The 25,098-nt window shown below is 38.7% G+C and overlaps 1 protein-coding gene across 3 annotated transcripts in view; it reads right to left on the bottom strand.

Moving 5' to 3' along the window:
• RERE (arginine-glutamic acid dipeptide repeats) overlaps positions 1-25,098 on the bottom strand; it is a 591,056-nt gene that overhangs the window by 303,040 nt on the left and 262,918 nt on the right. For all 3 annotated transcript variants that reach the window (XM_036742474.1, XM_036742475.1, XM_036742476.1), the window contains exon 3: positions 16,437-16,507. In XM_036742474.1, the coding sequence (XP_036598369.1) occupies positions 16,437-16,507 (71 nt within the window). The remainder of the gene's footprint in view (positions 1-16,436; positions 16,508-25,098) is intronic.

The raw sequence follows: 25,098 nt of genomic DNA, 5'->3' as shown, positions 1-25,098 counted from the left end.
ACAGGGTTCCAGTCACAGCTATAACACACACTGGCTTGTATAAACCTGGGCAAATCCTGCTAGTCAGTTCTCTACATCTCAGGTACACAGAAGGTGCTAACCTCTTTCAGAAAAGGGTGTATCCTCATCAAGAAGTTCCTGGATCAATGAAATCACAGGTCAAGTCCCTGGCCAGTTCCTATGTGAAACTAAAACTAATAAGTAATGTTAAAGGAACCCAAAATCAAAACAACACATTTAGTGAATCAATCATAAACACTCCTGAATAAACAGGCCTATATTGTACTGAATATTATTTAGGAAAAAGTCCCACAGGAGGAAAGTAAGAAACATACTGCAGGAATATTATATTCTTTCTATAATTCATTCATTCTTCTAAAGTAAGAAACTATCAAGATTAATGCTTTTTTACAAATAGGCCAATCATCATCCCAAGCCACGAAATAGAATTTTTTCCCAAACTGCCAAGACTATTCTGGAATACTCATAAGTATGCTCAATTCTCAATTAACCACATTAGTGATGAGGGTGAGCAGCTCCTTAGGATAGAACAATGGATAAATTAAAGAGTATTTCATTTAGAGTACAGAACTGGAAATAGAAGGAATTCAAATTTAAATTACCAGAATTCTTATTTACTATATAAGAATTTTTAAAAATGAAGTTACTTGGAGGTACACAGCATGAACTAGGACCAGAAGAAAACCACATTAAGAAAAATGTGATATCTAGTTAAAATCAGTAGGTTAAAGTATATTACCAACAACTTACATGCAAGAAGTAGAGTAAAAAGATATGTCTAACTGGAAAAGGAGGGAGGCCAGTCATTATGCATAACTGAAGTATAAAATACAGGTAGCCCACGTTCTTTGCTAACACATAATAGAGAAAGGACTCGTATGTAGGATCTATAAGAAGTCATACACAAGAGTCCTGTAGGAAGAGAAAGATGAGTCACAATATAGATCTGTGAGTGAGGGATAAGTGAAAAGTAAAGATTCAAGGATAACACCACGGTTGCAAATCTAGGTAATAGGAAGGATGTTGTTTCTCTTGACAGAGACAGGGAAGTTTGGAACAAGGGTATGGACAGAAGAATAATGAATTGTTTTAGACATGCTGAATTCAAATGCCTACAAGATAGCCAGTTCAAAATGTCCAATAAGCAGATGTTCATGTCAGACTAGCAGAGAGGAAAGAAGAGGATTAGATATACAGAATGAAGAGGTGATGATGGAAACCAGGAGAGTTGATGAGATCACCAACGGAAAAGAAAGAGAGATGAAAGAGAAGAAAACCTAGGACAGCACTTTAATAGAACTCACAGTTAGTAGGCTTTACATGGATGAGATCCAGCAAAGAGAATGAGAAGGATCCCTCAGAATGGTACTTAGAACCAAGAGACAACACTGTCACAAAAATCCAGAGAGGAAAGAATATTTGGGGGGGGGGGGGGGACCAGTGTCAAACGCTACAAAGAAATCTAGAGGGATAAAGACTGAGAAAAGGTCATTGGGTTTTATAATTAGAGTAATACAGGACTGTAAAAAAGGCGATCAGATTTAACAAATATGCTAACTTTGAAGAAGGAAGTATCATTTGAAAGATGAAGTCAGAAACCAATTGGAGAAAAGGGAGGAAACAGGGTCACGAAATGCAGATTTTTTTTTCAAGGAGTTAATCTAAGAAGGGGAGAGTAGATATAGGATGAGAGATAATGGAGATCATAGCATCTAGTCAGTCAATCAATAAACACTTATTAAGTGCCTACTATGTCCCTGGCATTGGGCTAAGTGCTAGTAAGGTTTTTTGTTTATTAGTTTTGTTTTAAGGATAGGGGAGACAAGAAGGAAGCAGGAAGGGAACTAATCGATTAGGAGAGTTAAATGGAGGAGGTTACTAAGGGGAAATTTAATATCTGAGATTTGAGAAAATGGGATCAAGTGAACAGGACAACGAGGTGGCTCTTGCAAGCAAAAATACTCCTCCATCAGAGACAGGAATTTAAAAAATAGCATTAAGGGATTGTGAGATAAGAACTGAAGAAGGAGGAGGAGAAGAAAATAAGCATTTATTAAGCACCTGTTATGTACCAGACACTCTATTAAGTGCTTTACTTTACTGACTTTACTCCTCAGGAGAAGGAATATAGAAAAATTGACTTTTTTCAATTAAGTATGAGGGTCATCAGCTGAGAAGGTCAGGGAAGGGGGTGTCATGAGAGACTTGACAAGGCAAGAAGGTTTAGAACACCCCCTGTAGTGAGTAGGATAGAATAGTGGATATATATATCTGAGGGTCCAGTTGAGATTAGAGAACTTCAATTTGTAGTGAGCCCAATTAGCATAATTTAATTAGCTCCAATTCTATTCTGCAGTACATGGTAGTAGGAGCAAATGAGGCAGATAGTGGAAATAAATCCAGAGATAGGATATGGCAAGACATACACAGTAACAGGACAAGGGAGCAAGGGATAAATTAGTATACTGTAGAGCTGAATTAATTCACAAAGCGAAGAGAGGTATAACCAGAGCTGGAATGATGATGGCCTAGCAAAGTAATAATGGCTGGAGGGATTGGAGCTAATGATGAAAATGAAGAAATAGAAAGATAAAAGATTATGATTAGATAACAGAATTTTAGAGTTTTCAAACATGGAAGTAAACCATCTATGGGTGATGGTAAGATCAAGAACATGAACATCATTGTATCAAGCTGATCAAGAGTGGGAGAGTAGATCATGGCAGTTGAATAAATTGATGAACAGGGCAATTAGGGAATTTGAGGGAACACCACAAGTACTTTAAATTCAATTAATATGAAGGTGGGAATTGGAGCAAAGAGGAAGACTGTGATCCCAGAACCAATGAAAAGAAGAGGGAGAATGCCCTATAGATAAAAAAATTCCTAGGATCTGTGTAATAAATCTTAATAGAGTGACCCTAGAAAGAAGAAAGACATCTGAGTAATATAAATAGAGGAATTGTCTAGAAGTAGAAATGGGGAACAAGGAGTACTGGGACTCTCCAGTGGGACCAGTGATTAGAAAAAGGTGCAACCATCACTGAAAAGGGTGGCCAGGGATGAAGGGTCATCCAAGGGGTGAGACCAGGTCTCAAAAAGCGCCAGAAGAGTAAGGAAAAGAAGGTAGCTAAAAGGAAAATACATTCGTTAATTTAGGGTGTAGAGTAGAACAGGTAGGCAGATTCAGACATTAAAGAAGTAAGGATTGAGGTGGAAGGGAATGAAGGAGGATACAGCTGGGGAGAAGAAGGAACTGTTCTTCAGCAATCAGTATTGTTTCAACTAGTGGAATAGTAGATGGGGTAAGAATAGGCTAAATAAAGGGTTAAGTACAGAAAAAAGACTGTTAGGAGACAGGAAAAGAATGGCTGATAAAGGCAGTCAATTATAAGATTCAAGACAATCCCATACCGATAGGTTTCTGCACAGGCCTCAATTGCCTCAACTCAGAGCCTGAACACAGAGCTGTGCCTGGTGGCAACTGGAAGCCCAGCCAAAAGTTTATGAGACAGAAAAAAAGTCTGATATCCCATAATCATTCCAATGTAGCTCTCACTGTGATCTTATCAAAGCAAGACATGCCAAGAGTCCTAAACAATGGCTTTTAACTAAGTGAAATAGAGTTATAGTGTAGAAAAAGCAATGTCCTAAGCCCCACCCTGACTGCCCAAGCAAGTCAGGCTGGTTTTTCATTCAAAGGTATTAAGACTATCTCTGAGGCTAAATTGGCTCAGGGGACTAAGGCTCAGGCTACTCACTTTCAAGGCTATGAACTTCGAGATTATGACCAAAGGCTAGCAACATGAGTAACACTGGGAAACCGCTTACGTTAATCAACGTTCAATACCCCCAATTACTTGGACCCTAACTCGAGTTTGATTTGAATGACAATTCTGCATTTGATTTCATCTAATATTATCAACTGAAACCAGAAGGGAATGAATCAACTTAAAATAAGATTCACAACACTGGTTTAAAAAGAGGCCTCCAAGCCTGCCTTGTAAAACAAACACTTGAATGAATTATAGCTGGTCTTCACATATACCTATTTTTTCTCCTCAAGAAAGTAATTTTAGGGGTGCTGTTGTTATTTGGAGGCAACCTATGCAGAATCACAGTACATGAAAGTTCAAATAGTTCAGCCCTTACAGAAACAGAAATTCACTCTACAATAGTCTCCACTTGAAGACTTCCAAGAATTTATTAGATTCCCTAGCTCTAATTCTTCCAACCTTAGCTTGGACCTTGGAACTCATCCCACACTCCCTAACTGGGTTTCTCTCCCTAAACTATGCAATTATGTGGTTCCATGGGAGAAAAATTAGTTTTTCCTGTTGTGCAGTAAGAGTACTTAATAAGAACAACTAAGAACATCTCTACCAAAGAAATTTCTTCTTCTGAAGAAAAAACAATTCACTAACAAGGGAGGGGAAAGGAAAGGAGGGGAGAAGTATTATGAAGTACTAACTATGTGCCAGGCAAAGTAACTAAGTTCTTTTTATCCTTATAACCCTGTGGGGTGAACTGAGGCAAAACAAAGATTAAGTGGTTTGCCTAGGACCATTCAGCAATTAAGTATTTGAGCCTATATTTGAACTCAGGTAGGTCTTCCTTGCTCCAGGCCCACACTCTTGGTATCACAAGAAACACCAGAAAAACCAGTAGAAAAATCCCCTTTTTGAAAAGCTATTCCTCACTATTCAGAAAGCTCATAGCTTTTAAATAGAGGAAACGACATATTTAGGGCAAAAATTAAAATATATTTTGATCATGTAATTGAAAAACAAAAAGAAAACCTATTAAGATAGAAGACAGTGAAAACTTCCTTCCTAGCAGTTCTCTTCAGTTAAGATGCACCAATGTGACAGTATGACATCTCGTCTCCCCAACAACAGTAAATTATAAACTCCTTGAGAGCAAGGACTATTATTTAGTTTAACGTAAATTTATTTCAAGGCAGCAAATGGCATCCCAATAGTGTGAAAGAAGGACTTCTCCCATTTTAACTGTGTTCCCATCTAAGCCTCTCAAGCCCTAATTACCGCTTCGACCGTGGCAGACCCTTAGGCAAGTTACTTTAACTCTCCAGGTTGGAGTTTCCTCAAGTGTAAAATAAAGGGGTTGGACTAAATGACCTTTAACGGTCCTTTCCAGCTCTCAATCTATAGTATGATTTAAACAGGGAAGGTTCACCAAAACCCTTTTCTACTTTCCCAAATGCTCAAAAGTAGCTTACTTAAGAGGCTAAAAGAAATCTCTGTTTAACAAAGGAAAATAATGACTATTAAACTATCCCCCTAATTGAGGTCTTAATCACTTCTCCCTCAATTACTCCAAAAACCTAATTGTTTCCTCTTGTCTCTAGTCTTCACTCCACATAGTCATGAAAGTGACTTTCCTAAAGCATAGTTAGGTCTGACCCCTGGCTTAGCCCCACTCAATAAATACCAGTCAGTCAGTCGGTGTCTCTGTCTGTCTGTCTCTGTCTCTCCCCTCTAGGATAAAACATAAACTCCCCTTATTGGCACTGAAAGTCCTTCACAATCAAAGTCAAATCTATTGTTCTTCCCACATTCAAACTACAAGCCAACTAGACTCCTTGCTCCCCAATGCCATTTCCAGACTCTCTCATCAACCATCATCATTAAGCAAGCTCTCCTCCTTTAACATTCGTCCATACTACCCACAGTCAGTATTCAATCATATCATGGAGTTGTCCATTACCTATCAATCCACTCGCCACACTCCCTCCTTTCTAAATAGGTTGATGCCAGCCTCACAATCTCTCACTCTGCTTCAACTCCTGTCTTCACACTAGAGGACTTCAAAATAAATGTTGCTATTTCTTCAAGTACTTCTTAGTTTCTCAATCTACTGAATCACATCTCACTGCTGCCTTTGATACTAAAACCCTTTCTACCTGGATACTCTAACGCATCTGTTTCCATGACAGTGCCTTTTCCAGGTTCTCCCTCCTAACTGTCTGTATCCCTGGGTGGATTTTCAGGCAGGGTACACCCACTATCCATGGGTGTCCCCCAAAGCTTGTTCTTAAATACTTTCCCGATCTCCAGTCTTAAATCACTGACTACCTTTTGGACATCTCTAAATGGATGTCTCATAGGCACTTCAAACTCAACATGTCAAAAATAAAACTCATTATGAATCTATCCCAAACCTCTCTCTTTCTGTACTTCCATTTTACCGGTGAAAGCACCATCACTCAGGCTCATAACCTCTCTCTGTGCCTCCTCCATTTCTCTCATACACTCAACCCACATATCCAATCTACTGTCAAGTCTTATTTCCAACTTCACTCCATCCTTATGTAAGTTTCCTTCTCTCGACTCACACTGCTACCACTTCAGGCGAGATCTTCGTCACTTGTCACATGGACTTGCAATAGCCTCCTAAATACTTATGTCCCTGCCCAGCAACTATTGATGGTCCAGGCTCAAGTCTCTCCCCATATCAATCCATTCCCCACACAGCTGCCATACAACTACAGGTCTAACCATCTCATCCCTATATACAATGAACTTCAGGAGCTCCCTACTATTATCTCAAGGATTAAATAAAAACTCTTCTTTTTTGACTTTTATACCTCTTCATAACACAGCTGCTCTCTCTTTCCAGGCTCATTACACATCCTTCCACTCCACAAACACTGTCCAGCCAAGCTGTTCTATTGGCAGTTCCGTAATGCCCAATCCTCCCAATTCCAAGCCTGTGCTTTTCCCCTGGCTGGCTGTCTCCCAAAGCTGGACCGTTCTCCTAGCCTCTCACACTCATCATCCCTGGCTTCCCTCAGCTCAAATGCCAACAGCTACAGGAGGTTTTTCCTGTGGCCACAGCTGCAGAGGCCTTCATTTACTTTGCATCTCTCTTTGTTGAGCCTATAGAGATGTGTCATCCCCTCCAGGACACAGTTTGCTCCCTAAGGACTAACTGACTCTTGGCTGGTTTTTTTGCAACCCAAGAGGTTAGCACCAAGCCTGGAACACAATAGGCTTTTATTAAACATCTGCAGAGTTCTAATGGTTCCTCCCTCCCACATGACATTCCCCACAGCCTACAGGTCCCAAAGGCATGAAATGAACTCCCTCTTCACCTCAGGCTCTTGAGAGCCACAGTTTTCTTCTACTCTAAACTCAAAGATGATCCCCATGTCCTAGTGTTTTCCACCTCTCCCCTCCCTTTACAGACACGTATTATTATGCATATATTTACATATGCACATATAGTCTCTTCCAATAGATGATAAGATTCATGAGGAACTGTTTTACACTTATTGACATTGATATTTACACTGAGTTTATACCTCATAATACCAAATGTAATACAGGGCCAATTAACTGCTATTCTTGAAGCATATTTTTTTTTGGAGATAGTGGATCATCCCATTGTAAGGAAAGAGCAAAACATATACACCATTAAAAGATTCATGCTCATAGATTAACCAATGTGACAAGCACTATTCCAAAACAAAGCAGATTCCAAGCATATGCCAAGAGAAGAGAAGTAGGTACCAAAGATCAAAATGACCTGAAGGGGTGTGCTGGAGTCAACCCAAATTGATTGTTTGATTTTCAATGTGATCATTTATACCTCAAAAATCATCCAACAATACAAATTAAAGCTGCATTTAATGTTGTGTTGGATGGTCTAGCATAGACTTAAAGTGAAGGAGAAAATGTTAATGAAGATTAAACTTAAAGGTAGATCTGGGGCACATACCTCCTCTCCTTACCCCACTCCCAGCCAGCTGTTAAACATTTATCAGAACACTACAGAACAGAACCCATTCTAAAGCTTCCGCCTTCTGGCCATAATTAAACCCCAATTCTTTACAGAGGACACAGTTTTCTATTGTTCTAAGGAAGGATAAGGGACCATGAGCTATTCATTTTAACTCCATGGAAAAGGGAATTATCTCATATTTTAAGGCATCACTCACTAGTTATTGAGGTCCTTAAAAGGGAAGGGCTATTTTATTCAACTTTTCATTAAAATGCAATGAGAAACAGTAGGTTGAACAAAGGTACTCAATAATTAATTGTTGAACTAACAATTGCTTAACTCCTTCCTCATGTCCTAATGTTACTGATATCCTTGAGGACTCCAACAATGACGGTGATGACCCCCACACACATCTAGGCTTCTCAATTCCATTTCCTCCTGACAAGACATTTCTTACACTCACCTAGAGTGTATCCCTCCATTATTTAAGAGCACAGTTTCTTTTCACTCACTGCTTTCCTTCAACTGTGATTCAAGACTGACGTAGACCTGCTATTTTGGGTTGGACCAGACTGCTTAATCCACCAGTCTGCTCCCATCTTACCTATCCTTAGGCCCCAATTTCACCCTACTCCACAACCTTTACTATTTACAAGATGGACTCAACTCTTCCCATTTTCTTCCTTCATACAACAAACAATTCACAGGTTTCAATGACAAGCATTAGTGTGCTCTTCTTTCCTCTCCTTTTGTAAGTTGCTATTATAGCTTTTAAAGCTTATGTAAGTACCTGGCTCATTACAAATGAACTCTTTTTTTCTTCACCCACTCTCACTGAAATCATATTCCCAAACTTCCTCCAATTGCCTCTACTACCCTGGCTTATAGCTAAGCATATTGGAACCTACTTCACTAATTAGTTCTGAAGTACTATTAGTCACCTGGTAAGTGTATGTTCTTGGTCACAACGAGAATCAAGAGAAAGTGAATGGATCAGAACAAATTGAGTATCACTCTTAGGAAGCAAATTCACTTCCTAATGACAGTAAGTTCAGGAGTACCTTCAAAGTAAAGAAAAGTAAATTACTATGAATGCCTCATCTGTGTTTGCAATTTAGAATGCAAACTAAACTGTAGAGTGCCTCAGCTACCCTTCCCTCTTCATTCCTGTCTTTGAGTAAGAAATGTCATTCTACATGAATTCATCTACTCTGCACCAGCAGTTGGTTGTTGTCCTTAGTTCTCAAAGAAGACCAAAATGACATCACTATGCTAGAGTAAAGTTTCAATGTGTCCAACTATGGTTGATAAGATCAATAGGAGCTCAGAATGCTCTACCACAGGTCGAACACAAATAGTACGTGTAAGCATTTGAGAGAGGATTCTCTAAATTTGCACATCCTGTGTTTCCTTTGAGCTGCTTCAATTCTGCTTTGCTCACAGAGCACAGGACCTTCTTCTGATCTAGGTGCACCATGCTAAGCAGTCCTGTGCCAGTTTCTCCCAAGTCACACAATCAATTCCAAAGTTCTTAAGAGAGACTTTGAAAGTGTCCTTGTATCACTTCTTCTGACCACCATGTGAACGCTTGCCCTGTGTAAGTTCTCCATAAAATAGTCTTTTGGGCAAGTGTATGTTTTCCATTCAAACAATGTGGCCAGCCCATCAGAGTTGCACTCCCTGAAGCAGGGTTTGAATGCTTGGCAGTTTAGTTGAGTTAGTATCTCGGCATCTGGTACCTTATCCTGTCAGGTGATCTATAGAATCTTCCTAAAACAATTCAAATGGAAGTGATTCAGTTTTCTGGCACAGAGCTGGTAGACTGTCCAGGTTTCAAAGGCATACAACGACTCTATAGACCTTCAATGTGGTAGTCAGTCTAATACTTCTTCTCTCCCATACTTTCCTTTGGAGTCTCTCAAACAATGAGCAAGCTCTGACCGTGCGTGCATCAAAATCATTATCAATGTGCATATTATCCCTGCAAAGTATACTACCAAGGTAAGTGAACTTATCCACAACATTCAAAACCTCTCCATTTGCTGCAACCCATGGTTCCACATATGGATGGTGTGGTGGAGCACCTATGTTGTTTTGAGGTTATTGAGTGAGCAATCATCTGCAAACAAAAAAATCACACACCAACACTCCCTCCACTTTGGTCTTGGCTTGTAGCCTTTTCAAGTTGAAGAATTTATCATCAGTGCGATAGCTGACCTTGATGCCAGAGAGCTATCAGTAGCATGGATAGAGTAACATATACTCCAACTGTAAGGGAACACGCTAACTCTACCGATGGACAAGGATGGAAGGCTGCTTTTCTCCCTCAATTCAACCACCTGCCTCCCCTTCTACTACTATTTTTCTCAACCCTGACTCACTGCAAAACAAAAACTCTCCATTATCACCATACATAGAACTGTAATTGCTTGATCAGATTGCCCAAGACCAGCAACTCCAACCCAAGGCTTTCAATTCCATCGCCCTGTCCAGACTCTCTGAGCCTCATACACCAGAATTCTTGTTAAAACAGTCTCTGTAACCAACTCTTATGTCTCATCTTCTATGGTTTATAGCTCATAGAGGACTGATACCAAGAACATTATGTCATCCTATAACCCATACACATCAGAATAATAATCAAATGATATAATATGACACTCCAGCTAGAATTTTCCACCCTTTGGGAGGTGGGGGATGGGGGAGGGGAAAGACAAGGCAATTGGAGTTAAATGACTTGGCCAAGGTCACACAGCTAGTAAGTGTCAAGTGCCTGAGACCAGATTTGAATTCAGGTCCTTCTGACTCCAGGGCTGGTGCTCTATTCACTGTACCACCTACCTGCCCAGATTTTTCACTCTTAATCCCTGAGATTCAGTCATCAGATACCTAGCCCAAAATAAATGGGGGGAAAAAACCACCCAACAACAACTTCCTCTGACATCTATTTCTCACTCCTTTGTCTGGCTTTTAAATACCTTCACAATCAGGCATGAGTCTACATTTACAGACACATGCAAGGTAATCACCTTCACAAATTCTATAGTTGTGTCAAACTGGCTTTACTGATCTCTGTGACATTCCACCTACAACTTCTGGGCATTTGCACAGGATGTCCCAAATAGCTGGAATGTATTCTCTGCTCACGTATTAGATTCCTTGGCTTCCTTCAGTATTACCTTTTTTAGGAAGCTAGGGAACACCAGATTGATCATGTAAAAACTTAAGAAAATGAAAGTGATTTTAGAAATCATTCAATTCAATAAGCATTTCTTACAGGCCTATTAATACTAGGAATTGTGATAGAGGCTGGAGATCTAAAGACAAAAATGAAACTCCTTACTCTTAGTCAGCTTAGGGAAGGGTGCTAAGGACACACAACATGTACATTGAAAATTAAAGGGAATTTCTGATGGAAGGGCACTAGCAACTGAAACAGCTCCCTGCAAAGTTACCAAATCTCTTAAATGCCAAATCTAACAGCTTTTCCCCTGTGTGATCCTTCTTGATCTTGATACAACATTTGACACTCTTGATCCCTTTACCTCCTAAACACCGTCTCCTTTCTGAGTTTTCACAACATTAATCTCTCCCAGTTCTCTTGCTACCTTTATGACCTTTCTATAGTCTCCTTTGCTGGACTTTCATCTCTGTCACCATTCAGACATTTCTTCACACTACACCAGAGGTTCTCTCTCCTGAGCTCCAGGTTCATATCAACAAGTGACTATTAAATGTTTTGAATTGGATATTTCATAGAATTTCAAACACAATCTTTCAAAAACAAAACTCATTATCTTGCACCAAAACAAACCACAATTCTGAATTTGCCTATTACTAATGAGGCCAGCACCATCTTTCTTGGTGCTGCAGCGAATGGAGTGTAGACCTAGAAACAGCAAGAACTGAGTTCAAATAAAGCCACAGACATTTACTTGTTGTGTGACCTTGGGAAAGTCTCTGACCTCTGTTGGCCTCAGTTTCCTCATCTGAACCATGAGGGTGATAACAGTACCTAACCCCCAAGGGTGGTTGTAAGGATCAAATGAGATAATTTTGTAAAGTGTACAGTGCCTAGCACATAGTAGGCACTATGAAAATGTTAGCTATTACTATTATTATTATTAAACTTGAATCCTCACTCTTACTACACATAAGGTCAAATCAGTTAGCAAATATTGCCATATCAATCTCCAAAACATCTCTCAAATAGGTAGCATTCTCTCTAATCATACAGCAACCATGCTCATTAAGGCCCCATCACCTCCTGCCTAGACTATTGCAATACCGTCCTATTTTATCTCCCTACCTCAAGCACCTCCTCACTCCAATCCATATTCCACACAACTAGGAAAGTGATTTCCCAAATGTACTTGTCAGAACATATAATGTCTCTATCCAATAAACTTCAGTGACTCCTCATTTCCTATAGTATAGACTAAAACTCTTTGGTTTGACATCCAAAGCTTCTCAAAAGCAAGTCCACTGCTCCCTTCCATGAACAAGAGTCAACCATAATAGCCTATTTGCTGATTCACACAGAGGCCATACATTACTCATATCCCCCTAAGCCTAGAACACCCTCTTTCTTTACTGTCTAAACTCAGTTCAAGTACCTCCTTCTATATGAAATCTCTCCTTTGATTCCCCTCAGATACTAATGCCCACCCTCCCAAAACCACCTTCTATTCACTTTGTATATATGTGTCACACACACACACACACACACACACACACACACACACACACCCTTCTCTCTCAAATGTTTTCATAAACTCAGTGCCTGGCACACAGTAAGAACTTAATACATTTCAGTTCAATGATTAATTTACCAGGCTTTAAACCTCAAAGATATTTTTGAATCTTGCCTTTAGCAAAGTTCCTATGGGTAAAAATGCTATACCTCATTCTTTTACTCTTATGCAAAAGAACCTCCCCTCCAAAAAAAAGCATTTAAACAATTTTTGAGGATGACACACATTTAATTAGGATTGAATAAATTTTATTGTGTATATATGCCACCTCATATTCTGAAAAATTTCCACCCATTTAAAAAAATTCTAGGCTACCTACAAAAATACAAAGGTGTTCCAAATTGCTAAGAAGGGAAACATTTGGATTAATAGTGTACTATCAAGGTCAGTAATGACAAAATGAGCAGGAAGAGAAATAGTTCTCATATTGAAAAGGTTTTATTTTATCCTAATTTAGCCTCCTTTCACAAACACAAACATACACACACACACCCCAAATTTTCTCAATCCACAGAAATTTTAAGCCACCTCAAATATGTGAAAATATGCCACACTGATAAACCTAAATGGTGCTTCTGTAATCTTAGATACCTGTCTCATTAAAGCACAATATATTAGGATTTCAAGATACCTTGGCTATGGTACAGCACAATCCTCACATTATACAGGTAAGGAAAATGAGGCTCAGACATAACATATGGCTATTAGTCGAATAAAGTCAGTAGCAGAGCTGGAACTAGAACCTAGGCATCCTGTGTCTCCTGGAATCACGCTCCCTCTAAAATAATAGCATGCACCAGTTACTTCTCCAAAAGTCACCAACACAAAGATATTCTTGCATCTTACTTTCCATATGTTAAATATCAAAGAATGTGACTAGTGACAGATGTGAACAGATGCCTAATTTTCAATTTATGGTCTTTTGTTAATTTGTCACAAATATCTTTTAAATTGTTTCCCAAGCTAAATGTGCACACGATTAAGGGTTCTTTATCCTAGATCTTTAAAAAAATATCCAAGGTAGCTAATCTTCGGCCAGAAATGAGTATGTTTTAACCAACACTGTAAAATGTTTAATTCTAATTCCAGAAACAGATTCACAGCTGTGTCTTTCAACCCACTTCTGCATTATAACTAAAATGATAATGTACTTAATTAGCCCATGACATTTCAAAGCTGCTGGATTTTTTTCTTGCTCCACTTGACATGTTTTGCTGATGGCAAAACCAAGCTGCTATTTGAAAAAAAAAATTTAACCTAGCAGAGTAATTATGTATATATCGTCTTCAACCCATCCTTACCTAAACCAGCCCCTGGCCCAAATGAAAACGGAAGAAATCTGCCTTAGCAGAAGTCCAATAATAACTCTCCTCCAAAATTATCATAAAGCAATCATACTCTTCTTGAGGAAGAAACTCATCCCTAGTATAATCTGTTTCAGGAAGGATTCCCTTAATGCTCACAAAAACCAAAATAAAGAAAATGGAGACCAAAAAGAATGTGATTTCTTCCCAAAACAGAGATCAGCACCACTGATAATCTTACATAGCCAATCAAAGTGTGTGATGACTGCAGGACTAAAAATAACAAAGTGAGAAATAGGCTGTGAGGTTTGAATAGGTATCCAAATATCTCACCCCCTGCTCCACACACTGTTTCTGCAGCCAGCTTAAATGTGGTTCCACTAGACCAATGCTGACAGCAGATGCTTCCACTTTTATTGCTGTTAATACCCTGAGCAATCACTGGAGCTCAGCAGCAACTTCTTGCTTAGAATGGCAAGGATCATATTGTAATCTGGCATTTCATGGGGGATTCCATTCAAACATGAAGGCACCTGCTAATGGGCAAAAACTGTACAAATGGTGGCTTAGTGCATTGGTGGAAACTAGTAGATTAAAAAAAAAAGAATCATTACAATTTTATTCCATAGTTAAGCTTTTTCCAGGATGCACTGGTACTAACTTGGTTTAGTGACTATCATGCACACATATAAAATGAACATGGAAACAGCAAGCAGAAAAAAGTAATTCTAAAAGAAAACTGTCCAAAAATTTAGACTGAATACTTGTATTTCAGGAGTTAAAGCACCATGAGAAATGTTGTTGGGAAAGGAAGATACTGTCAGTAACAAAATCCAGAATAAGAAGGATACTCCTGTCTAAGTATAAATATTACATTTTTTTAAATCATTCAAAACAAACAATGACATTCAACTAACTAAACTGAAACCCTACTACAGAGCTAACTAGGTGACAGAGGGAAGGCTGCCCACCAAAGTGTAATATCAATTAAGTTGGGACTTCCTTACTGTTTTAAAATGATTAGGTGTCTTTGAGTCTTACTAGGTGCCCCAGGCCCAAACCCCAATCAGGCGCTAAGCCTATGTGGGTGTAAATTGATAACCAAGGTGGGGGCCCAGGTGGGGCTAACTAAGGGAGGCCTGATTAGATCTTTGCTCCTAAGTTTGCCCCAATCCCTAATTACTAGTTGCTAAGCCTATGTGGGTGTGAGGCTCCCAGGGGCCTAAGGGGAGGTGCTAACTCCAGAGCCAATCATAGGAGCCTAAGCTCTGGTCACTCAGATGATGTTTGATGAGGTCTGAAATTGTATAAAAAAAGGAAGACAGAGCCATTAGCTCGGGGCTCTCACTCTTGGTGGCGCCTAACATGGAGATTCCAGGCAGCTGTAGTTAAGAGCCTTCCAGCTTGCCCGGATGTCCTGACTTGGTTTTCTTGGTAACTATGAATTGTATTTGGTCTGTTTGTAATTTGTTTGTATTTGCTCTGAAGTTCAGAGTGTTGGCTTTTTCCCCTGAACTAAGCAAAAGGTGTTTGTATGCTGGATTAAAGTAAGCTTGTTAACCCCTTAATGTTGCTTTCCTTAGTAAAGTAGATCAAAAGAATCTATGCTGGCAGCATTCTTGTTATTGGGCTTGTGTTGGTTTTTCACCCCCACAGCAGCCACTAGCTGGACTGTTGAAACACAAAGAAAAGAAATTCTATAACTAGAAAGCAAACAATTTATGCTAGCCACATACTGGATACAGAAATTATTCATGTGGTGGGGCATGGGTTTTTTTTTTTCACTCTTCGCTATTTTATTTTGATATTCCTCTCATTTTAAGAACACAGAGCAACAAAAATATTCCTATTTATAACAAAAATATTCCTAATTCCAGACTTAAATGCTTTATATTAACTATTTCACAATACTTAGATGACTATTCATCAGAGCCTTGAATATCATTGTTACTAAAATACACAATGTCTAACATCCAGAATTCAAACTGGGACATATAAGTCCTTTCTGCTACGCAAAATAAGACTGAAGAACTGAGGCAGTGCTATTCTAAGGAACACGAATGTTCCATGTGTTCTTATATCATGTTTCTAAAAACAGCACCAAAAATCATTATTTTAATATTCATGAATGCTCTAGAAATGGACTTCTATAGGAAAAGGACTTGTTCCAAAAATCCCTAACAATTTCTATTTACTTATTATGGAACTATTATTTAAAACCAATCTAAGGCCTACTCACATTTTGTTCCTATAACATCAGCCTTCCTACAAACAAATACCTAAATTCACTTTATTTAGGTCTCTGGAGAACAGTTATGAAAAGAAACTCTGAAATTCAATCTAATGCTAAAAAGATGTTATCATAAAAGCAAAACTTAAAACAATCAATATCTGTAAATATTAAAAAGCAAAGAACTCAGTAAATGCTGAAGACCAATGGTAAAGTACATTATGGAATTATTTCAGTTCTCATCCACCGTGCAATCAGTATACAAAGCTTACAACTGGTTACAATATCAATAAGTAAAAGGAAGCAACTGGAGAGTGAGTGGAACTACAAAAGAAATGGCAAAAGGGATGGAGTGAAATAAAGAACACAGTAAACAATGCTTACCAGTTTGAAGTCTTGAATGCTACAGATGAAATATGGAGTATTTGGCCGTCGACTCTCAATATACACACAGTCTTTAAGAGAAAAAGAAATTTTAAAACAATGTAACAATCCTCTAGGATAAAAAAGACAGTGATCACTGAATAACCAAAACATGTATTTGTATATACACATATATAAATAATATCTGGAATTAACTGCTTAAAGTAACATGTAACTATTAATTATTCAAGAAAAATGCCAACAATAAATGTCTTGTTTTTTAAGGACACTTTTCTCAGAGGTAACAAAACTTTACAAACATGTCACTGAATCCCTTTTAAAACATCTTGCTGTGATATTCAGGGAAATGAGTTGGCTAAAGGACACAAATTATACATTGGGGTCAAAGCTAAAACACTATTCTTCTTTCTCTAGGTTAGAATTGAAATCACCAACCCTAACCATCCTGCGCATTTAAAGGAGAGACATACTTGCTTTTTAAAAAGTATTAGTCTAAACTCCAAAAGACTCATGATGGAAAATGCTATCCACAATCAGAAAAAGAACTAAGGGAGTCTGAATATAGATCGAAGCATACTATTTCCTTTCTCTTTTTTTTTTTTTTGTTTCTTCTTTCTCGTGATTCCTCCCATTGATTCTAATTCTTCTTTACAACATGACTAATGTGAAAATATGTTTAACACGAATGTATATGTAGAGCCTATTTTGGACTGCATGCCATCTTGGGGAGGTAGAGAAAATTTAGAGCTCAAAGTCTTATGTAAGTGAATGTTGAAAACTAAAAGTAAATGAATTAATTGATTAAAAAAATAAACACATTCTATTGCTTTCATGTGACATAATTTGTTTACCCATTCCCCAATCTGTGGGGCACCTAATTTGTTTTTGGTTTTTGTTACCACAAGGCGCATTCCACTGTGGATATTTTGATGTTCATGGGGGTATTTTTATCACTGACTTACTTGGAGCATATTCTTAGTAGTGGAATTTACTGGTCAAAGAGTATGGATATTTGAGCCACTTAATTTACACAATTTAAAATTGTTTTCCAGTTTGGTTGTACTAAATCATAGATCCACAAAAATGAATTAATTTTCTATCTTTCCACCAACTCTTCAACATTGACTTCCCATCTTTTGGAATTTTCTATAGTTTGCTGACTGTGAGATAACCCTCAGGGCTGTTTCTATTTGCATTTCTCTTATTATTAGTGATTTGGAACCTTCATGCGTATGGCTGTTTATTATTATTTTTTGAGAACCATTTATTCATTTCCTTTGACCATTTAGCTATTGTATTAATGGCTTTTGGTTATATGTACTTCTGTTAGATGTCACTCTCTTTTGGATATCAAATATTCACATTAAAAAATACAATAACAAAGTATTAGTCTAATTTGAATGGAAATATAAAAAAAATAAAAAAATTTGTAAGGAAATAAAAAAAATTCAAACAAGGTTCCATTGAATTTGACCAACAGGATAACACATATTAAAACAAAAGAAGAAAATAAAACATACCTAATTTCTTGTGGTTTATTTGCTATTAAAACTTAAAGCAGACACACTGTCTTTTCTAATTGTAAAAAAAAAATAAGGCAACCCATTACAGCGAAAAAGAAGTAAACTAAATTAGATTTTCCTCAGGGAAGAGAACTTTCTCAAATTACATTTGACATGGCAGAGGTAGGGTAATTATTTCTGCAACTTATAACAACTGGGGTTGGAAAAACTACACTAAAATAGGTTCTGCTGTATTATGAATAACCTCATAATAAATATAACAAAAGTAATAGCTTAAAAGCATCAAACAACTCCATGTTAAAATACAAGAACAGCTGTTTCTTAATAATAATGCTCCAAGGGAAAATCCATGAACTAGTTACTGTAAAACTAGGTCACCCTAAGAGTAAAGCAAATCTGCTGTAGATAGTCTCTGTGCCCTTTTCACTCATAACATCGATTACTTGAGTAAATTATACTCATCCATTCTTTTCACCCTTCACGAAGCTCCTTAACAGGTGCATCTTAGAACAATTCAGGTGCTGGACAACACAATCAAGTCTCTGTGGCATAAATATCATACTAGACAACAAAGGCCAAGTGGAAAGAAGAATCCATTGAAAATCTTCCATCCAGATGAATGTACATTAAGTATTAAGCAGCGGTACTAAGTGGCAGATTAGGAGAGACAAGAATGATGAAATTATAGTATTCCAATAGCCTCCTAATGGATCTCCCAACTTTAATTCACTCCACTTTTCAATCCTTTCAGTAAAAGAAACTTGCAGATTTAAATACCTAAAGCTACTACTTCTCTTCCTCAAAAGGTTGCAGTGGCTTCCTTATGCCTCCAGACCAAGTACCAATTCCTCTGCTTGGCAGTGAAAGGCTGTCCTTTCTAGCTGACCTCTCTAGGCTAACTAAACATTAATTCCATCCATGTACTCAATGGTCCAATGCTTTGTGAATCCTTAAATGAGGTATTACAAGCTGTTCCCCAAGTGTGGCGCAAACTCACTTCAGCATTCCACCACTAAGCATGCTTAGCCTCCTTCAAACTCAGCCTCAGTTCCCCATGGTACATTAGGCTTTTCCTAATGTTTCAAGCTACTGCTACCATCTCAATCCTAACCATCATTTAGCAAAATTACCTGATTGTATATGTTGTTATTCAATCATTTCAGTTGTGTCCAACTCTTCATCACCCTTTTTTCAAGGTGTTCTCCACAAAGATACTAAAAGTATTTGCCATTTCCTTCTCAAGCTCAATTTACAGATGAGGAACTGAGACAATTAAGGGTAAGTGACTTGCCCAGGGTCACACAGCTGATAAGCACCTGAGGTTGGATTTGAACTCATGAAGATGAGTCTTCTTCACTCCATGCACCACCTAGCTGCCCATATTATTGTACATATTCTGGACTTCATTGTGTACATCTTTCACTCACTATAAATTGTAAGCTCCTCAAGACAGGAATGGTTTCAGTTTTATATCACTATTGTGAGGTGCTTAATGAGCACACAAAGCTCTTATCAGGACAACCCTCCTTCCATTTTCCTTCCTTACATGTAGAAGGCATTTACTAAGTTCTGATAATTGGTCATAATGACAAAACCATTAAGCATTCCTTGATACCCCAAGCAAAAAATATTTACCCCTCATATTGCTCACAGAACTTTTCTCAAGTTTTTATGCATAAAATAAATACAAAAACAAGAGTATTTCATTATACACAGCAGAACACAAGAGGAATCTCTAATACAAATTGCTTGATTTTGACATAAACATAACAAATTCCACTCTACTTTCTTAACTGTCCTGTTTATTTGTTCTTGCTTCTGAACTTCCTTCAGTGCATTTTTAACAGAGTTTTAATGTTCCTCTTTTTTTTTTTTAATGCAATTTATTTATTTAACATATTTGGTTTTCAGCATTGATTTTCACAACAGTTTGAATTACAAATTTTCTCCCCATTTCTGCCCTCCCCCCCCACTCCAAGATGGCGTATATTCTGGTTGCCCTGTTCCCCAGTCAGCCCTCCCCTCTATCACCCCCCTCCCCTCTCATCCCCTTTTCCCTTCCTTTCTTGTAGGGCAAGATAAATTTCTACGCCCCATTGCCTGTGTATCTTATTTTTTAGTTGCATACAAAAAGTTTTTTTGTTTTTGAACATCTGATTTTAAAACTTTGAGTTCCAAATTCCCTTCCCTCTTCCCTTCCCACCCACCCTCCCTAAGAAGTTGAGCAATTCAACCTAGGCCACACGTGTATCATTATGTATAACCCTTCCACAACACTCACGTTGTGAAAGGCTAACTACATTTTGCTCCTTCCCAACCCATCCCGCTTTATTGAATTTTCTTCCTTGACCCTGTCCCCTTTCCAAAGTGTTTGTTTTGATTACCTCCACCCCCATCTGCCCTCCACTCCATCATCCCCCTGCCTTTTATTTTTTTTTTTATCTTCCTCCCTCTTCTTTCCTGTGGGGTAAGATACCCAACTGAGTATGTATGGTATTCCCCCTCAGGCCAAATCTGATGAGAGCAAGGTTCACTCATTCCCCCCTCACCTGCCCACTCCCCTCCTCTCCTAGAACTGCTTCCTCTTGCCACCTTTATGGGAGATAATCCACCCCATTCTATCTCTCCCTATCTCCCTCTCTCAGTAAGTTACTCTCTCATCCCTTAATTTCATTTTATTTCTTTTAGCTATCTTCCCTTCATCCTCAACTCACCCTGTGTCTGCTCTCTTTCTTTTACATATATATATATACACATACATACACATACATACATATACACATAGATACATGCATACATACACATTCACTTATATATATACATAAACATATATATATATGCATATATATATGCATATTCCCTTCAACTACCTTAATACTGAGGTCTCATGAATCATATTCATCATCTTTACATGTAGGAATGTAAACAAAACAGTTCAACTTTAGTAAGTCCCTTGCAATTTCCGTTTCTTGATTACCTTTTCATGCTTCTCTTGATTCTTGTGTTTGAAAGTCAAATTTTCTATTCAGTTCTGGTCTTTTCACTGAGAAAGCTTGAAAGTCCTCCATTTTATTGAAAGTCCATATTTTGCCTTGGAACATGATACTCAGTTTTGCTGGGTAGGTGATTCTAGGTTTTAATCCTAGCTCCATTGACCTCCGGAATATCGCATTCCACGCCCTTCGATCTCTTAATGTAGAAGCTGCCAGGTCTTGGGTTATTCTGATTGGGTTTCCACAATATTCAAATTGTTTCTTTCTGGCTGCTTGCAGTATTTTCTCCTTGATCTGGGAGCTCTGGAATTTGGCAACAATATTCCTAGGAGATTTCTTTTTGGGATCTATTTGCGGAGGCGATCGATGGATTCTTTCAATTTCTATTTTGCCCTGTGGCTCTAGAATATCAGGGCAGTTCTCCTTGATAATTTCCTGAAAGATGGTATCTAGGCTCTTTTTTTGATCATGGCTTTCAGGTAGTCCAATAATTTTTAAATTATCTCTCCTGGATCTATTTTCCAGGTCAGTGGTTTTTCCAAGGAGATATTTCACATTGTCTTCCATTTTTTCATTCCTCTGGTTCTGTTTTATAATATCCTGATTTCTCATAAAGTCACTAGCTTCCACTTGCTCCAATCTAATTTTTAAAGTAGTATTTTCTTCAGTGGTCTTTTGGACCTCCTTTTCCATTTGGCTAATTCTGCCTTTCAAGGAATTCTTCTCCTCATTGGCTTTTTGGAGCTCTTTTGCCATTTGAGTTAGTCTATTTTGTAAGGTGTTGTTTTCTTCAGTGTATTTTTCAGTATTTTTTTGGGTCTCCTTTAGCAAGTCATTGACTTGTTTTTCATGGTTTTCTCGCATCCTTCTTATTTCTCTTCCCAATTTTTCCTCTACTTCTCTAACTTGCTTTTCCAAATCCTTTTTGAGTTCTTCTATGGTCTGGGGCCAGTTCATGTTTTTCTTGGAGGCTTTGGTTGTAGGCTCTATGACTTTGCTGTCTTCTTTAGGCTGTATGTTTTGGTCTTCTTTGTCACCAAAGAAAGAATCCAAAGTCTGAGACTGAATCTGGGCGCGTTTTCGCGTCCTGGCCATATTCCCAACCAACTAACTTGACCCTTGAGCTTTTCAGTGGGGTATGACTGCTTGTAGATTACAGAGTTCTATGTTCTACGTTTGGGGGGGAGGTGCCAGCTCTGTCAGAGCCGCACTCCTCCTTCCCCAAGGACCCCCAGTCCAGACTGGGCTCAGATCTTCGGCAGGCTGTGCACCCCTGCTGTGATCCGCCACTTAATTCCCCCCACCAGGTGGGCCTGGAGCCGGAAGCAACAACAGCTGTAGCTGCCCCACCTCCGCTGCCCCCGGGGCTGGAAGCCGAACCGCGAACTCCTTCCACTCCCGAAGCCTTTCCCACTAACCTTCTCCGCAGTCTTTGGTGTTTGTGGGTCGAGGGGTCTGGTAACTGCTCACGTATTCAGGGCGCTAGGGCCCCCTCCGCCCGGCTTCCGGTCTGGATCGTCCACGCCGCTCAGGCTGGGCTCTGCTCCACTCCGTTCCCAGCTCCCAGCTCCCAGCTCCCAGCTCCCAGCTCCCAGCTCCCAGCTCCCAGCTCCGTGTGGAATAGAGCTCACCCAGAGACCATCCGGGCTGTCCTGGGCTGGAGCCCTGCTTCCCTCTGCTGTTCTGTGGGTTCTGCCGTTCTAGAATTGGTTCAGAGCCATTTTTATAGGTTTTTGGAGGGACTCCGGTACGGAGCTCACTCTAGTCCGTGCTTACCAGCCGCCATCTTGGCTCCGCCCCCCCCTCTTTTTTTTAACGTAGACACTATTGCTAACTTTGTACTGCCCCCAAACTTTTCCCCAATTAAGCCTTAAAAAAAAAAAATCCTTTTCATCAAAATACAGAGTTAAGCAAAAGTGAATCCTTGCAATGTAAAGTCAGAAAATTGATGACCCCTGAAGCAATGATGTCTCAATCAGGAGGTGGGTAAAATACTTCATTTTAGAACCTCTAGAAATACAGCTGGTCATTGCACTGATCAAAGTTATTAAGTCATTCAAAGTGTTTTTCTTTACAATGTTCCTATAATGAGTTCTACCTGACAATTATATTCTCCCTTCCCCACCCCATCTTGGAAGTTGCAACCACTAGATATTCAGGGTTCTCTCTGGTATCTCAGTGCAGAATAGTAGAGACCTCCACACCACATTGTTACCAATAATTGTTACTATAGGGCTTCCAGGGTCCCCACTCTGAGTGTGTATCCAACCTTTCTGGGGTTTGCTTTCTCAGGGGATCCCTTCGACTCTTTCTTCCAACAGACACAGGGCCCCACTGGCTACTTCTGTATCTTGCCTATATCTGCTGAGTTGTTTGATGGAACAAATGCTGGCTTTGTTAACGAAAGCCCAATCATTATTCAATTTGATGTGAATGTGATATTTTTGCTGAAGTAGGTAGCTGGAAGCTGGGCAATCTGCCTACATTCAGTCTTGTTGGCCTGAAGCTTGTCCACATTTCTAATCCTCACTATTAGACCGTGTTCTTCAGGAAGGAGAATAGAGACTTCATAAATGTTTATTAAATTTAATGTTAGCAATGAAACATGCTCCCAAAGCCAGTATGCCAAAACATCTTTATTACCTCATTCAATTAACTACTGAAATCACAACACTTCAATGAAATCTTCTATGAAGTAGTGCATTCTTTGGAACCCCTTCTATAAATATGAAATAAACTCAATTTCCCACAAAATATACCTATTTCTTAGTATTGTAGCAATATTTCAGCATGGTCCATTACTTGTTCCTTTCTCCCATGATCCTTTATACATAACACTGTTGTCAATTTTGGATTCAGAGAAAGGATTAATTATGTCCAATTCTATAGAGTGCAACACTGTTTCATGCAGAGTTTCATATATAATAATAGCAAGAAATGCTATAGAGCTTTAAAAAGGTTTGCAAAGTACTACACAAATATTATCTCACTTGGTCTTCTCAATAACTCAAGGAGGGAGGTGCTTATTGCTATCCCCATTTTACAAATAAGGAAAGAGAGGTAAAAAGAGACCAAGTAACTAGAGCAGTGTTGCAAAGCTGATAAGGGTCTGAGGCAGGATTTGAATTCAGGTTTCCCTGACTCCAGGTCCAGCACTTATTTGATACACCACCTAGTAGTCTTTCAATACAGAATGAAAGACTCCAAATACACCCGACTATGCTTAATAGTATTTACGTGGCACTATGGTAGCCCCCAAAAAGGCAAAATGTCCATCGACCGAAAAACAAAGAACCAAGTTGTGGTACATGAAGGTAATGGAATATTGCCTTATCACAATAAACAACTGAGAAGAATTCGAGGAAGCAAATGAAGACTGAAAGAAAGGCATGTAAAGAGAAATAGATCCAGGAAGATAATTTTTAGACCAAGAGTCCAAGAATGTAAATATAAAGAACTAAAAGTTAAGGTGAACACTGAACAATTATGATGACCAAGGGCTGATGGCCCTAGAGAATAGGAAAAAAAATATATTTTTTTTTCCTTCTTTACAGAGCTGGGCGGAACATGGGTATGGGACATTTAACAGAATGTCAAAAACAACTGATGTGCTGGTGAGTTTTGCTAAACTTGTCTTTTTTATTCCTTGTTATGAGGTCAAAGGTGCAGTGATAGATTTAGAAATGAAGGTTAAATAAAAAGAAAATTAATAATTTTTAAATGATTTTGATAATCAATTTTTTTTATTTCCATTTCTCCTCACTCTTCTAACTTATTATATAGAAAAGAGAAGAAAGAAGATTAAAATGTCATGGAAAAAAAGATGAACTTTTGCACCTCTGGAAATCTTTGTTTCCATATTAGGATCCTCTCTACAGCAAATGCATGTGGAAAAATAACTACTCTTTAACATAAACAGAATATTTTCTGAAGTGAGAGAGAAAACGTCTAATAAATTACAGGGAGACATTCACAACTATTTGACTAAAAATTGAACAGGGACTTAGAGGTGGCAGCCTGTTGAGCAATGGTGGGGGGAAAACTGACACAACCTCCTCAGGGATGAACCCAGGCTTAGTTTGGCAGATTATCAACCACAGAGTGGGAGGTAATCCTTTCACTTCAATGGTAATGCCTTGTCACAGG

This window comes from Trichosurus vulpecula, chromosome 2 (assembly GCF_011100635.1).
Source record: "Trichosurus vulpecula isolate mTriVul1 chromosome 2, mTriVul1.pri, whole genome shotgun sequence".
Lineage (NCBI taxonomy): Eukaryota > Metazoa > Chordata > Mammalia > Diprotodontia > Phalangeridae > Trichosurus > Trichosurus vulpecula.
Note: the sequence above shows the minus strand (reverse complement) of the source record. Positions and strands in the feature narration are given on the sequence as shown.